This window comes from Onychostruthus taczanowskii, unplaced genomic scaffold (assembly GCF_017590055.1).
Source record: "Onychostruthus taczanowskii isolate IOZ18803 unplaced genomic scaffold, ASM1759005v1 scaffold75, whole genome shotgun sequence".
In the NCBI taxonomy this organism is placed as follows: domain Eukaryota; kingdom Metazoa; phylum Chordata; class Aves; order Passeriformes; family Passeridae; genus Onychostruthus; species Onychostruthus taczanowskii.
Window position 1 is genome coordinate 3,328,169 of NW_024505339.1, and position 13,572 is coordinate 3,341,740.

At 48.4% G+C, this 13,572-nt stretch overlaps 1 protein-coding gene across 1 annotated transcript; it reads right to left on the reverse strand.

Moving 5' to 3' along the window:
* Positions 1–657: 657 nt before the first annotated feature.
* Positions 658–9,329, reverse strand: PRKRIP1 (PRKR interacting protein 1). Its single transcript, XM_041423014.1, has 6 exons — positions 9,186–9,329; positions 7,839–7,917; positions 6,346–6,446; positions 5,508–5,593; positions 3,778–3,845; positions 658–1,396 (listed from the first exon to the last, which is right to left on the reverse strand). Exons 1-6 carry the CDS (start codon positions 9,303–9,305, stop codon positions 1,281–1,283), a joined length of 570 nt encoding a protein of 189 aa, XP_041278948.1. The 5' UTR covers positions 9,306–9,329; the 3' UTR covers positions 658–1,280.
* Between the last annotated feature and the right edge of the window lie 4,243 nt (positions 9,330–13,572).

Below are 13,572 nucleotides of genomic sequence, written 5' to 3' on the forward strand. Positions count from 1 at the left end.
CTGCTTCCCAGCCACCATGGTAATACCATGGAGAAGCCATTACATAAAGCCAGCTCAGACAAAATGCAGGATTTCTGGCAGCAATATTCAACAAAGGCAAAATCTAAAAAGAGATTCTCCCTTTTTACTGTTTTTGCTTAAAATAATCTGGCATTAACCAAGGCTTGAGAAGAAGTAGCACCGCATTCTGGATGCAAGGCTCTGGGATGAGCATGTCTGAAAGCCAGCAGGCACTTCTAATTAAAGATACACTGAAGAGACAAAAACCAGAGTTACAAGTAAAACCACCACTGCATATGCTTTAAGCACCAATAAGTAAATATATAGAGAGATGTTAAGATTCCTACCAGGGAATCCAAGGTGCAAAGCAGAGCGCTCAAGCAGAGAGAAAGGCAGGTGTCATCACAGGGAGCTGAGCACAGGCAAAATTATTCCATTCCAAGCCTTTCTGCCACAGGATTTGGAGGCTTTACACACAATCTTTGGGAAAAGGTATTGTTCCAATTCAAAAGCAAAAAGTGACATGCAGCTAACACCTTTTTCCATATTTTCATGTGTGCCACATCACTTGATCTCTTTGTCCCTTCCTGCAGCACTGCAGCATCTCTTTATTTTACTGAAATCCTCTTCCAAAAAGAAAAATAGAAGACAGAACAATCCAACACATCCCTTTTATTAATTTAGAAAACATGGAAGAAAAGCAATAGGGAAAGTTTTAGCATTAAAAAAGGGATCCAGATTAAAAATCTATAGAACTTGTCTAGCAACATAAACTGATTTCTTTGGGTTAGAGATGACCCCATACAAAACCCCAAATGCAGAACACTCACAGTGCAGGAGAGTCTGGCTACAGACCACTTTTCTACTTCAGGTTAAACTCTTCCCCTAGATTCATGTATCCCACTGCTACCAGCTTCAAGATAAGTAGAATACGTAGCCTTCACAGTAATATTTCCCTTAAATGGTAATAGTTATGTTTTAGCTTTCAGACAGAAAAACACTCTGGGCCATTTTAGAAAGAACTCTAGGGTCATAGAGACTTATGGCTGACTCTTTAGAGCAAACTTAGAGCAGACTGCACAGCAGTTATACAAGCAATTAAGAAAAAATCTCTTATTTGGCATTTCTCTATCATTTTCTCTCAGGCCTGTGACGTGAAGGCCATGCCCCGTTAAGCAGATGTAACGTATGCCAATGGGTTCTGCTTGGCTGAGATGAAAGACTTTCATGCTCCTGAATATAAAGCAATGAACAGTGTTTCCAGCTGTCCCTGGAAGGCCTCATCCTCTTCCCATCACAAAACTTGGCTCTTCAGCATCATCTTCCTTCTCTTCCTCCTCCTTGCTATCCTCTTCATCATCCTCGCTGCTGTCTTGCTCTTGGGATTGCCCAGGTTCTACAAACACAAACAGGATGAATGGATGAGGTGTTCCCACCTGGCTTCCTTGTCAAGCATTTCACAGCAAAACATTCTCAGGTGCTCAGCAAATGTGGATTAGGTCAGGCTAATTAGCACGGAGGGTAACATATTCCCCTGTGTCCTCCTTGTTAAGCATCTCACAACTAAGCAGTCCCAGATACTCAAGGAACACAAATCAGGTTCTATTAATTCTGCCAGGTGATGAGGAGCTCAGAATATCAAATTCTCCCTTGGGGAATTCCCTCATCTCCAATACCAAGTCCATCATTAACCAACTCCACCTCCTCTGGAACATTATTTCTTTCTGACAGAGTCAGTCAAACACTGAGGTGATAGATTATCTCATCCCCATTCTCACTCTGCAGGCTGGGATGAACATTGAAGGATCACAGTGGGAAGCCACAGGCAAGACTCAGTGTATTCCTACGACTTGGATAAGTTCACAGAAATTCCAGGAGGTGCCATAAACTTTTATAGACTGTTTGCTATACTGTCAGTACAGTATAGCATGAAGATATGCCTAAGGTTAACAAGGGTCACAGAAAACTTGTGAATTCTGCTAAAAACCAGGACACATCTACTAGAAATTAAATAACCAGTAACAAAAATGAGGTATGGCATAAATTGGGACCCGAACCCAAGAGCCATTTTCCTGCTCTCTGCTGTTCCTCAGGCCCAGTCACACTCTGGGTCCTGACCAGTTCAAGCGGGATTTAGGCTCAGTGGTCTGATGCCACCGCGTGGTGAAGTGCTGAACTTTGAGCGTTTATTGGGAGTTTGTTCATTACCGCACCTCAACAGCTGACCTCATTCAGTGCCAACCCTCAATGTTTTTACTACAACAAAGATGAAACATGGCAATTCCGAGGTTTCATTTAGTCATCCAAAAGGGAAGACAAATGTTTGCCTGCCATATCCAACAAATACACTTTAATCAATTTGAAAAAACTCTCAGATCACAACCCAGGGCACACAAAACTACAAAAAGGCTGTTCCCAGTTGACTAAAAATGGCTAAGAAGGACTTCTCTCCCCCGATATTATTATTTTACATAGAGAACTGTTTTATACAGACTGTAAAGAGTTAAGAACTGTTACAAATACCAGGGAGTTTGGATTCTGTCTTTCAGGAGCTTGTGCCAAACAAAACCACTCCTGCCCCACAGCTGGTACAGGGCAATCCCATACCACAGTGCCAGTCCCTGATCCAGCTCTCCTCTCTCCCAGCCACTCCCTAAGGGATGGGTATTCTGTTTGTTCACTCAAAATGAAAAAATGTTGACTCATACTAAAATTCTCCTCCCAGTTACAAATCATAAATGAGTAGCTTAAAAAAAAGCAAAACAAAAACAAACAAAAAAAAAAAAAAAAAAAAAAAAAAACCCCAAAAAAAAAAAAAAAAAAAAAAAAAAACCCAAAAAAAACAAAAACAAAAAACAACACCAACCCCAAGACCAAAACAAAACACCCAAAAATTCACTCTGCTACATTCACTTGCTGTCACAAGTAAAATTAACCTAACAATTTGTCCTCCCATGTTTACATGGGAGGCTGGCAGTGGTTCAGCTGAAACAGATCCAATTCTGAAAAGCAAAGCACAAATAAGGTAGAACTGTCAGGCAAGCCACTGTTCCAGCAGAATTACCAGAAACTGCTGTAACTTTAAGATTAACCATTTGTGCTAATTCACAAGGGACAACTTGATTTGAAAGAGTAAGCCAAAATATACTCACTGAAAAGAAGCAACAAGTATGCAAAAGTTTGAGCAAACAGTTACACTGACATTGCTGAACATTAATTTTCAAGAGAGAAATTAATGTTGCAGGGGAACAGAGGCAATCAGATTTTTCACCTTTATTTCTATTAAATAAAATAGTCCTGTGGAACAGATGGTACCAAGGTGGCTCAATTTCTTGCACACAAAATTATAACTCTGTTTCTGGCTGCCCAAGCTGTGCATTTTTTCCACCTGTTTTCCCATACACAATCAAAATACACTTTAAAAGAGCACAGCCTTGAACAATCCTGCCTTTCTGAGCAGGTGAGGTTCTGAATTTGCAGTTCACCAGAACAGCTGGGGCAAAACATCCACAGACTCAGATTCCAGAGTTTGCTGTCCAAAATTCCCCCTGATAAATGGAAAATATTCACAAACAGCCAAGTTATTTGTAAGATTAAATCTCAACATAGATGGCTTTCAAAGAGGATTTTGAAACATCAGCTAAAATAACAAGCTTAAGGCTCAGGCTTTAATCCATGTATTGAGAATGCTTGGGATGGGGGGTGGAACAAAACCTTCTAAGCTTCAGTGAGGGAACAGAACCAAGTCCTGAGAAAAGTAAACTGAATTTCACTGACCTTTTTCCTGTTTCTTTTGTTCAAGTTTATTTTTCTTAGCTTGCAGTTTCTTCTCTTTTAACTTCTGGCTATAAAGCAAAGAAAAAAGACTCTCTGGCAAACGCAATGTTGTAAAGCTTCTGCACATTTACACACTGATAAAGGACATATTACAGACATCTTGGAAAAGCTGATTTCAGAAGAGAAGTTCAATTTAAATTTGGCCTTAACTGAAAATTTAGCAGTAAATTCAGCATGTGATCAAGAGAAACTTTTCTATGTCGTTTTCAGATTAATGGATTTTTTAAGTCTTTCATGATGCACTGCAACCAGAACTATGATACACAAGAATCTCCAAGAACACAGATGGAACAAGAATGAAACTGCCCCCACATTTTATCTACCTAGGCTAATAAACACAAAGAGAAAATGGTGTGAAAACCCAGACTGCAGAAACTGAACACTGGGGGAAAAAAACACCAGTAATATATCCTTCAATTGAAGAAAATAAAATAGTGCAGTATGCTCTGACCTTCCTCTTTGGCTGTACTTTCTCAAGATGTCAGGCCCTAGGAATAGCACTGGGGGTAAGAGAGAATTTCAATTTATACAACCCAGCTCTCTTTGCCCAGCAAAGGCAACCTGGCAAGTTAATGGCAGATATAGGCAGAGCAGCCTGGAATTCACACGCTGCTCTCTCAACAGCACAACTGAATTCTCTTGAAACAGAGAGCCAGGAACTTTGTCCTTTTGGGTCAGGACAGAGAAGAGTGTTGAGGGAAATTAGAGGGGCTCCTGCAGGGCAAAGCCACACCATTAGAGCATAGCAGGGGGACAAGGAGGTGTTCGTGTTTAGGCAGCATCTGCTGTTGGAACAGTTGTTCCCAATCTCAGCCAGAGAAGAGGCAGCAGGCCAGATCTGACTTGCTGGCCATCTGTTGGACCACATTAAATTAAACTAAGATGGCAACAGTGTTTGTGTTGTGCACTTTTGTGTTAACGTGGCAGCGAGCCACTTTGCACAGGCCTTTCCACAGCAACTCTCAGCCACAGCATGCAAAACAGCAAGGGAGAGGCTGCTTAGGGCCAGACCCTGGGAAAGAGCAGAGGCACGACTCCCTGCTTTTTCTGAAACCTATCCTGGACACAGAGAGTGGGATTTAAATTCTTGTGTCACTGCACTACAATGCTCAGGCTATTTCTTGAGAGCATCAATCCTGTAACTGTTTCATTTTGTCTAAAATTTAGGGGAAAGATGGATTTAATATTTTTTTAGTATTTCCACCTAACTTATTAGATTTGGCCTGCCACACATTTCAACGGGCTAGGCAGAAGCAACCTACCCACGAAGCAGCACCCAGTTTTGCACTGAAACTGCTTGGTATCAAATGATTCAGACATAAACTTAGGCCAGATATAGACACAAACCTTTCCTGACACTGTTAAAACAAATCTGCAGCAAGGCATGTCGCAGGCAAGACCACAGTGTCAGCAAAAGCAGCTCAACCAGTCCAAAGTTATCCTGCAAGCAATGGCACGGAAAAGAAACCACCCCAGCAAAGCCTGTCAAGTTTACAGCTACCTCTGGAAACCAAACACTGACATTGACAAATTTAATTTCCACAGCCAGACTTCCCAGCTGATAGATGCAGACACAGAATGACAGTGTTTATCCAGAGCATGCAGCTACAGATGAGGCACAGGGAGTGAGGGTTTCCATGTCAAGCCTCCTGGGAAAAATCTGCCCTTACCGCTTCCTTCTGCGTTTTGCTGTTTGCTCTTCTGCAATCATCTTATTCCTCTCCAGTTTCTTCTGGAATTCCTCATCTAGTCTTTGCTGTAATTGATCACATGTCATACTTTGGTCACAATCTAAATTAAAATACTTATTTTAAAAGTCATGCCCTTTTAGGGAGAAGTCTTTTAGCAAAATACAGAAGGGAGCTCTGCCAGATTTTGCCTGGCTTCTTTATACAAAGCCACGTTCCTAGGGATGGCTCCTGTACAGACAGCATTTTTAACCTGCAACCTGAGCCAAACATTGGAACCTTCTGAGGGAGGAATCCTCACCAGAGCAGATGAGGGAGGTTGGGCTTCTGCCCTAATTAACGTTTCAGTAAAAACAAATGAATAATTGGAGACACAAACATTAACATACGGACTCCTCTCGGCCAAGAGAGAGTATATCAATAGTGTTTTCTAAAAGAGGGGGCATTCTACTCGATCAGGACTTAAACACCTGAACTCTGTGCACAGGCACTCACTTTGTTTCTGTCTGTGCAAGGCAGTGTTATCAGGGATTTCTAGCTTTTAAAGCATTTTCAAGTCAGCCTGAGAACACACACATTCCCATGAGGCCTTACAGCGTGCTAGGACCCCAGGGAACACAGGAGATGGAGCACGTCTGACACAAAGCACCAAATGTTTCAGTACTGACACAGACACCACGGATCACACACTCCTACAGACTGCTCCGACAAGGAGTGGCTCAGAACGGAATTATTTGTACATGACTTTCAAAGAAAACACAGATTTGCAAAGAACAACAAACAGCTGGGGGAGGGGGGAGTTCTAAAGAGTTGTGCTGACCTTCTCAGCCATGGCATCCATGAAATCTTGCCTCTGGTACTCTCGCCGACGGAGGTGCCGGTACACGTGGAACTCCCCGCTCCCAGCCCCAGCACTGGAACCTGCAACAAGGAAGAGTTCAGTCTGCTAGGAAAGGAGGCAAATAGATGTTCACAAACCACTGCAGCTGGGTGCTGAGGCATGGGACACAGGAAAGGGCACTGTCAGATGAAAATCTACCAACAGCACGTGGGGTGTTCAACCATTTTAAACTCAGCTCACAAGCAAAAGCCAGGGTGAGCTGCAAACCCACACTTTTGGGCCACTGCAGGTCCTACAGTTACCCCCTGGAGAGCCCACCCTTAGCTGCACATCAAGGCAGGCAAGGAACTGGAGATGAAATGCACTCCACAATCTCTTACAGGCACATGTGAGCTACAATACCCTGCTGATGCTGCTTCCAGCTGATTTTCAGCATTTCTCAAACACAAAGTAAAGGTCAACAGAAAGGTGGTAAAAGGTGATCTTGTACTTCCCCATGCAAGACAATCCACTGACAGTTTTCAACTGTTTCTTCACAAATTAAATCCCTACAGCTCTCCCTTCCTGCATCAGCCTGCATGCTGAAGCCTTGCAGGAGCTTTAAGCATCGTGCTCCACTCTCTTCCCCCATCTCCCGAGCTCTTTCTCAAGGGAAAGCACAGGAATACAAGCCTCAAAGAAGACACCTAATTAAAACCCAGCAGCTGGGACTGCAACAGAGGTGCTCTTGATACCAACAGAGCCCCAGCATGTCAGGTACTCCCAGAAAAACAAGACAATTCACTAAAGCACAAGCAAAGCTATTTGAAAAAGCCATGGGAGAATTCCAATAAGCAGATTTTATTCAGAAGCATATAAAAACCTGAGTCCAAGATCAATTATTCTGAAGTAAGAACAGGTCAACCTCTAGAAAGGATGGAGGTCTCAAAGAAAGAACTTCTACATGCAGCCAGTTTATACCACAGCCACTACATTTACTCCCTGCAGGGAGAAGTAAAGTGTACACAGAGTACTTGGGTCAGAGTCCTGGCACAGCTGCCAGCTCCCTACCTGAGCACACACAATCACACCTGCTGCATGTGCCTGCTTCTCACAGCCTGAGATTCAGACTCAAAGCAGTCAAAAGAAGGACTTCACACTGCCAATCTTCCAGAGCACTCTCAGATCCATGGAGAGGACAGATTTACTCATCATCATTTACTTGTCATCACCAGAGCAGCAGCTTATTGCACTGCAGGCAGCCCACGTGCTGCAGTGCCACAGGCTTTGTTCTCTCTGCATTCTGACAGCCAGCAGAAAAGTGGAACCAGAGAACCAAATAAAACTTGAAAAATCAACTCTCAAAGCACATTTCACACCTCTTTTCTCCAGCAAAATGAGCAGCAGAAAACCACCTCTGTCCTTCCCTGCTAAACATTTTTCTAAGTTAACTGTGGCTGACACCAGAGTTATCTGAAGAACAGAATCTTTACCCATGACGTCTCTAACGAACTCCGGGGGAGGTCGTGGTGCCCATTCATTCAGTTTTTCAGGAATTGGTACAGTCTTTTCCTGCAAGAACAAACCAACCAGCCATCAGTATCTTCCAGGAGCAAAGTCTGCAGTTTTAACACATTGTTGAAAGGTGGGATATGTCTGACAACAGTCTCTTCCACCAAGTGACAGATCTCAGAAGGAGCACAGCTGCAGCAATTTCTTCATGCACAGGGATCAGGAGCAGGCAGAAGAAGAGAATCCAAAGGGATCCTCTCTGTCCCTCACATTCAGGCCCGCAGGTCAACAAACCCCAGGAGGATTAGGAGTGTCTGTGCCTCTTTTCAGCACGGGAGCTAGGAGGAAGCATGACAGCACCTCCAAGCACTCGCAGGAACTGAGCACAATTCCATTACCAGTAGTCTGGGAAACGATGAAAGGTGTCTGAGCACCTTCCATGCCAGAGCTAGAGGACAGGGAAGAGCAGGGGAGGGAGAACACATGGTGCAAGGTCAGAGGAAGAACGTGCTGCGGGGAAGTCTCAGCCTGCTCCAGCACACACAGAGAGGGGGGTGAGAGTCTCCTCCTGGCAAAAAACCCCTCAGGAAAGGATCAAAACACCCAGTTAGAAAATCAGGGTCATGCTCCCGTACACTAAAAGCAGTGGATAAAGGACAGACTAGCGGGCAGAGCACTAAGGGGCCCCTGTGCTCCCAGAGAAGCTTCTCTTCCTCCACAGCACCCCAGAAAAGACGTGTCCTTCCCCCCTCACAGCAATACAGTGTGTGTGGGGGTCGGTCCCTCTCCCTCTGGGGACCCGGCAAGAAGGAGGGGGGCGTGTGTCGATCCCGTCATGGAACCGGGAAGGAAAGGGGGGGTTGGCTGATCCCTCTCTCCTCACAGACCCCCGGGAGGGGGTGTCGGCTCCTCTTCCCTCACGGACACGGAGAGGATAGAGGAGGTTGGTCCCTCAGTCCTCACGGACTCCGGAGGAGGGGAAAGGGGGTGTGAGTCCCTCTTCTCTCACAGAGCCAGAGGTGGGGGACCTCGGCGTCCTTCTCCCCTCACAGACACCGAGGGTGGGGGGCTCGGTGTCCTTCTACCCTCACAGACACCGAGGGTGGGGGGCTCGGTGTCCTTCTCCCCTCACAGACACCGAGAGGGTCTCAGTGTCCCTCTCCCCTCACAGACACCGAGGGTGGCGGGCTCGGTGGCCCTCTGCCCTCACAGACCCAGGGGGTGGGCTGGGGGTCTCGGTGTCCCTCTCCCCTCACGGACCCTGCAGGGGTCTCGGCGTCCCTCTCCTCTCCCGCCGCCCCGGGCCGTGCCCCGGCGGGTGCCCTCACCGGGTTCCTCATGAGGCGCTCGAGGCGGAGGCGCTGCTCCTCGGCCGCGCTCCTGGGGATGACGAGCGGCTGCGGCTCCTTGCGGGTCCGGGGCGGCCGCGGGGCCGAGGGCGCCGCCATGTTCCGGCCCTGGCCGCGCCCCGCCCCCCCGTGACGTCACGACGCGCGACGCGGGCGGCCCCGTCATGGCGGGTGCGGTGAGCGCCGGGCAGAGGCGGGAGTTGTGTGAGGGAGCCACGGAATGGGGTCCGTGAGGGGAGAGGGACACCGAGGAAACACCTCTGGGGTCATCTAACCCAAATTCTGCCCTATCACCACCCTGTCAACCAGAGTACTGAATGCTACAGGTCGTTTGTTGAACACCTCCACGGATGATGACTCCACCACCTCACTGGGCAGCCTGTGCCAATATCTGGTCACCCTTTCTGTGAAGAAATTCCCCCTCGTGATGTCCGTACCCTGCAGCCTGGACGGAGGCTGAAGGCAGAGTGACCAAACTGTATAGTTGGAAGCGCCCTCTGTAGATCACACAGCCCAAACCCCTTGGCAAGGCAGGGTCACCCGGAGCAGGTGACACAGGAATGTGTCCAGGTGGGTTTGGAATATCTCCAGACAGGGAGACTCCACCGCCTCCCTGGGCAGCTTGTCCCAGTGCTCTGCCACCCTCAATGGGATTCTCTGAAGGCACAGTCACAGAATGATGGTTCAGGTTGGAAATGACCATTGGGGTCACCCAGCCCACCCCCCTGGTCTGGCACGGTCCCCTGAGCGTGGCACTCAGGGCTATGTCCAGAGGGCTTTTGGGGGACACCCCACACCCTGTCTGTGCAGCCTGTGCCAATGCTTGATCACCCACGCAGTGAAGAAGTTCTTCCTCATAGAAACACAGGATGGTTTGGGTTGGAAGGGACCTTAAAGATCTTCCTATTCCAACCCCCTGATGTGGGCAGGAATGCCACCCACTAGACCAGGCTGCTCAGAGCTCTGTCCTACCTGGCCTTGGACATTTCCAGTGATGCAGAAGTCAAAGATTTTCTGGGCTATCTGTGCCAGAGTGACACCACCTTCAGGGCAAAAAATTTAATCCTAATATCTCATCTAAACCCACTCTTTCAGTTTGAAGCAGTTCCCCCATTTGTCACTACAAATTTGCGTTCAAAGTCCTTCTGCATCTTTCTGTCCATTTGGGTACTGAAAGGCCACAATTAGGTCACCCTGAAGCCTTCTCTTTTCCAGGCTGAACAATCCCAGTTCTCTCAGCCTTTCCTTGCAGGAGAGGTGCTCCACCCTGCAATCACCTGGTTTGTCTTCTCTGGGCTCACTCCAACAGGCCCCTGTCTCGTTTTTGGGTGGAATTGCCCATCCTCTCATGCCATGGCTCAGCCCCACTGAGGAGGGGCTGGCTCCAGCCTCTGACACCTCCCTCAGACACTCAAAAACTCAGACACAGCTTGTTCCCTGCGTCACTCCTCCCGTGCCCCAGCTGTGGCCGTGCATCCTGCTCCTGCCCAAGCTGTGTTTGCTGGGCTCGATGTCCCCTGTCCCCTCACACACGTTCTCAGGGCTGCAGTCTGTCCCCAGCAGGCCGCATTAGCAAGGCAGCTCCGGCATCTGCCGCGCTCTGTCCGGCAGAGCCTGAGCAGGATGAAAATTCAGTGTGTTTTTCACTGGCACCCTCAGCCCTGCCAAATCCCTTCCCCGTGAGGGTGTAAGCGATACAGCACTTCCTGGTGCCCCCGTGGCAGGCTGCCTGCGCCATCTGTCCGTGTCACTTTGGTCATTAACCAGCGCGGCCCGCGGGCTTTGTCTGCTGACAGTGATGAACGGCAGCACCGCTCCCCACAGCACCGTGTGGGCAGGTAGCGGGGGGGATGCTGTGCTGTTTGCATCCATATTCACACCTGGGGTTTGCAGGAGCAGCGCTTGCATGAGCTGAGGGCTGCTACACCCAAATCCACGCTTGCCTGGCAGAGCTGGAGGAAGCCATGGCGGGGAAGAGGAGCCAGAGCTGGCTGCAGTACAGGCCTCCTCTGCAAGCCAAATTTCGTTTCAAGTCGCTGTGGCCCTACAGAAATGGCATGGCATGTGCTGGGGCTGTGTGTGCGTCACAGAATTAGCCAGTAAAGGTCAGCTGCAATGGAAGAGGGGCATAAGCCTTTGTGCAGTTTATGGAGATAAGCCAGAGCCGGGAAGTTGGGCTCTGGGTTTCAGACAGCTTCGTGCTGTGCATGTGGAGAGGGTGACAGAAAGGGGAACAGAGAGGTTGGGAATGGCTCCTTCTGAGATTTATAGTTCATTTGTATGGCCTGAATTTATTAAGCCTCCATTCTCTTCCCCTTTCTGTGGAGAAAATCAGAGCTGATCCTCAGGTTCAGCCCTATGTTTACAAAAGACTTTTCAACCTCCGCTGAGGTTGCTATGGAAATCACACTAGTTTGTGTCTCGTGTTTTTCTTACCAACCTGATTTGTAAAAGAATGGTGTGAATTTAGTGCTGGCTGAGTTCCCAGCTGGCCGCTGGTCCTGGAAGGCATCCTTGCAGTCTCAGCCCTGGCTGGAGCAATGCAAACAGCTTCCTCCACGCTGTCTGCCAGCTCCCGGCTCCTGCCTGCGGCTCTCCCAGCCTTGGGTCGTCTTCAGCACACCAGGACAGAATCTTCCAGTGCCAGGCTGGACTCAGCCCTGCCAGGGAGACACCAGCTCTGTTGCAGAGGCCACGGCAGGTCCCCTGTCCCCTCTCGGTCACCACAGACTGTTTTACAAAGCAGAATTGCTGCAAACCGATTGAGTTTCCTCTGCTGAGTCCTAAGCACAACTAATCCCTAACGTTTCACTCTGTTCTTCCTCACAGCCACTTCTGCAAACACACAGCTTCCCACAGCAGGGCTGTGAATGATGAGCTGCCAGGACTTGGCCCTCCCGTGCCAGTCCCCATGGGAGGAAGGCAGAATGGCAGCCTGAGGACTGCAGGGAGCAGCTGGACCCACTTGCCCAGAACATGGCTTGTTCCAGCCATAGCTCACAGCTCCAGGAAACAAACAGGCAGCTGCCTGTCATCAGGCAGAGCCCTTGCAAACTGTGGGGCAAGAGACCTGGGAACATCTCACTCTCAAACTCTCAAAGGGAATTGATGCAGACTCTTGATGTATTCTGCATTATTTACTTTTAAAAAATAAAAAGTATTTTTTATAAATACTTTAAAAAATCTGGGGAAAGGGGCAAGACAGTTACTTAGGTAATACAAAAATAGAAAGTATTTCATCAAAATACAAAGCCCACAGACTCAATCAGAGTGCTGGGCTGGGATCTGAGCAGGACTGGGGTCAGCGGATTTGCATTAGAACAGGGTAGTGTTTTCATAGGTCAGTTCGAACAAAACTCGGCTCCCTGATCTTTATCAAAGGAGCTCATTTGTGTTTCTGAGGAGTTCTCTTTCCAAAGGGATCCTTCTGGAAGCACTGCAATCCTTTGCTGAGACAGAACCTGCACGTCAGGCGGGAGCAGCCGTGGAGCTCCAACACCCACGTGAAACGTGGGCAGCCGCGCCGCTGAAATCCCTTTGTGTTTTTGTCCTGCTCATGGTATGTGCCAGGGCACGGCTCGGCACCAGCAGCCCTGCAGCCCAGCCCTTCTCCAGCCCTGGGCAGAGGGCACTGCTGGCATGGAATCCAGCCCACACGCTGAGGCTGCTTTGCCCTTGTATCGCCATCAAATCTCTGCATTCGATGTTGTTTTGTCCTGCCCCTGCCCTTCCAGACATCCTGTGAAAGGAAAGGGATGTTTTTCAGCAAGCCTGATGCTGTAATTAGTCAATTTGCTAATAAGCTGAGGTGTGAATGGCTTTCTGCGAGGCAGGAGGAGCAGCTGTCCAGGCACAGCCCTCAGAGTCACCTCCCCAGCTGCCCAGCTCCTGATGGATGAGCTCTCCAGGAGCGGTGAAAAGGCTCTGGTGACTTTTGGGGAGGGAATGTTTTCGTGAATGGATCATGACACAACCATGGCCTGATTACCGAGCTGAGCAGCTCCCTCCACCCCCCCAAAAGCCATGTGTTAGCTGCGTCTGTCACTGCTTAGCTGTCACAGAACAGTCTGGGACAATGCTCCAGTTTTCCCAGGGGATTCTCAGCAGAAAAGAGCACACTAGAAAGACATACAACGTCAGAGCATGAGGCACAGTCTCCCAGGAGAGATGAAGGCAGAGGAGGGGGAATGACAGGCCATGGGGAGCTGCTGGGAGATGCTAGCACAGGCCTTTAGCCCAGGGCTGCTCATTCTCAATTATCCTGCTGCTCGGGGGATGGACCACTCTGACTTGCACTACTGACTAACCAGACAAAGTAAATAACAGACTGGAAGGAGAGGAAACCCTGTCCTCTACAGCCTGGACC

What these genes read in the sequence shown, in the direction of transcription:
- PRKRIP1 (XM_041423014.1), bottom strand. Translation starts at nt 9,305, where the DNA reads ATGGCGGCGCCCTCGGCCCCGCGGCCGCCCCGGACCCGCAAGGAGCCG. An exon ending in TGGATGCCATGGCTGAGAAG is followed by an intron (nt 5,594 to 6,345) that starts GTCAGCACAACT and finishes GATCAATTACAG; the next exon opens with CAAAGACTAGATGAGGAATT. An exon ending in GCAAAACGCAGAAGGAAGCG is followed by an intron (nt 3,846 to 5,507) that starts GTAAGGGCAGAT and finishes TTTGCTTTATAG; the next exon opens with CCAGAAGTTAAAAGAGAAGA.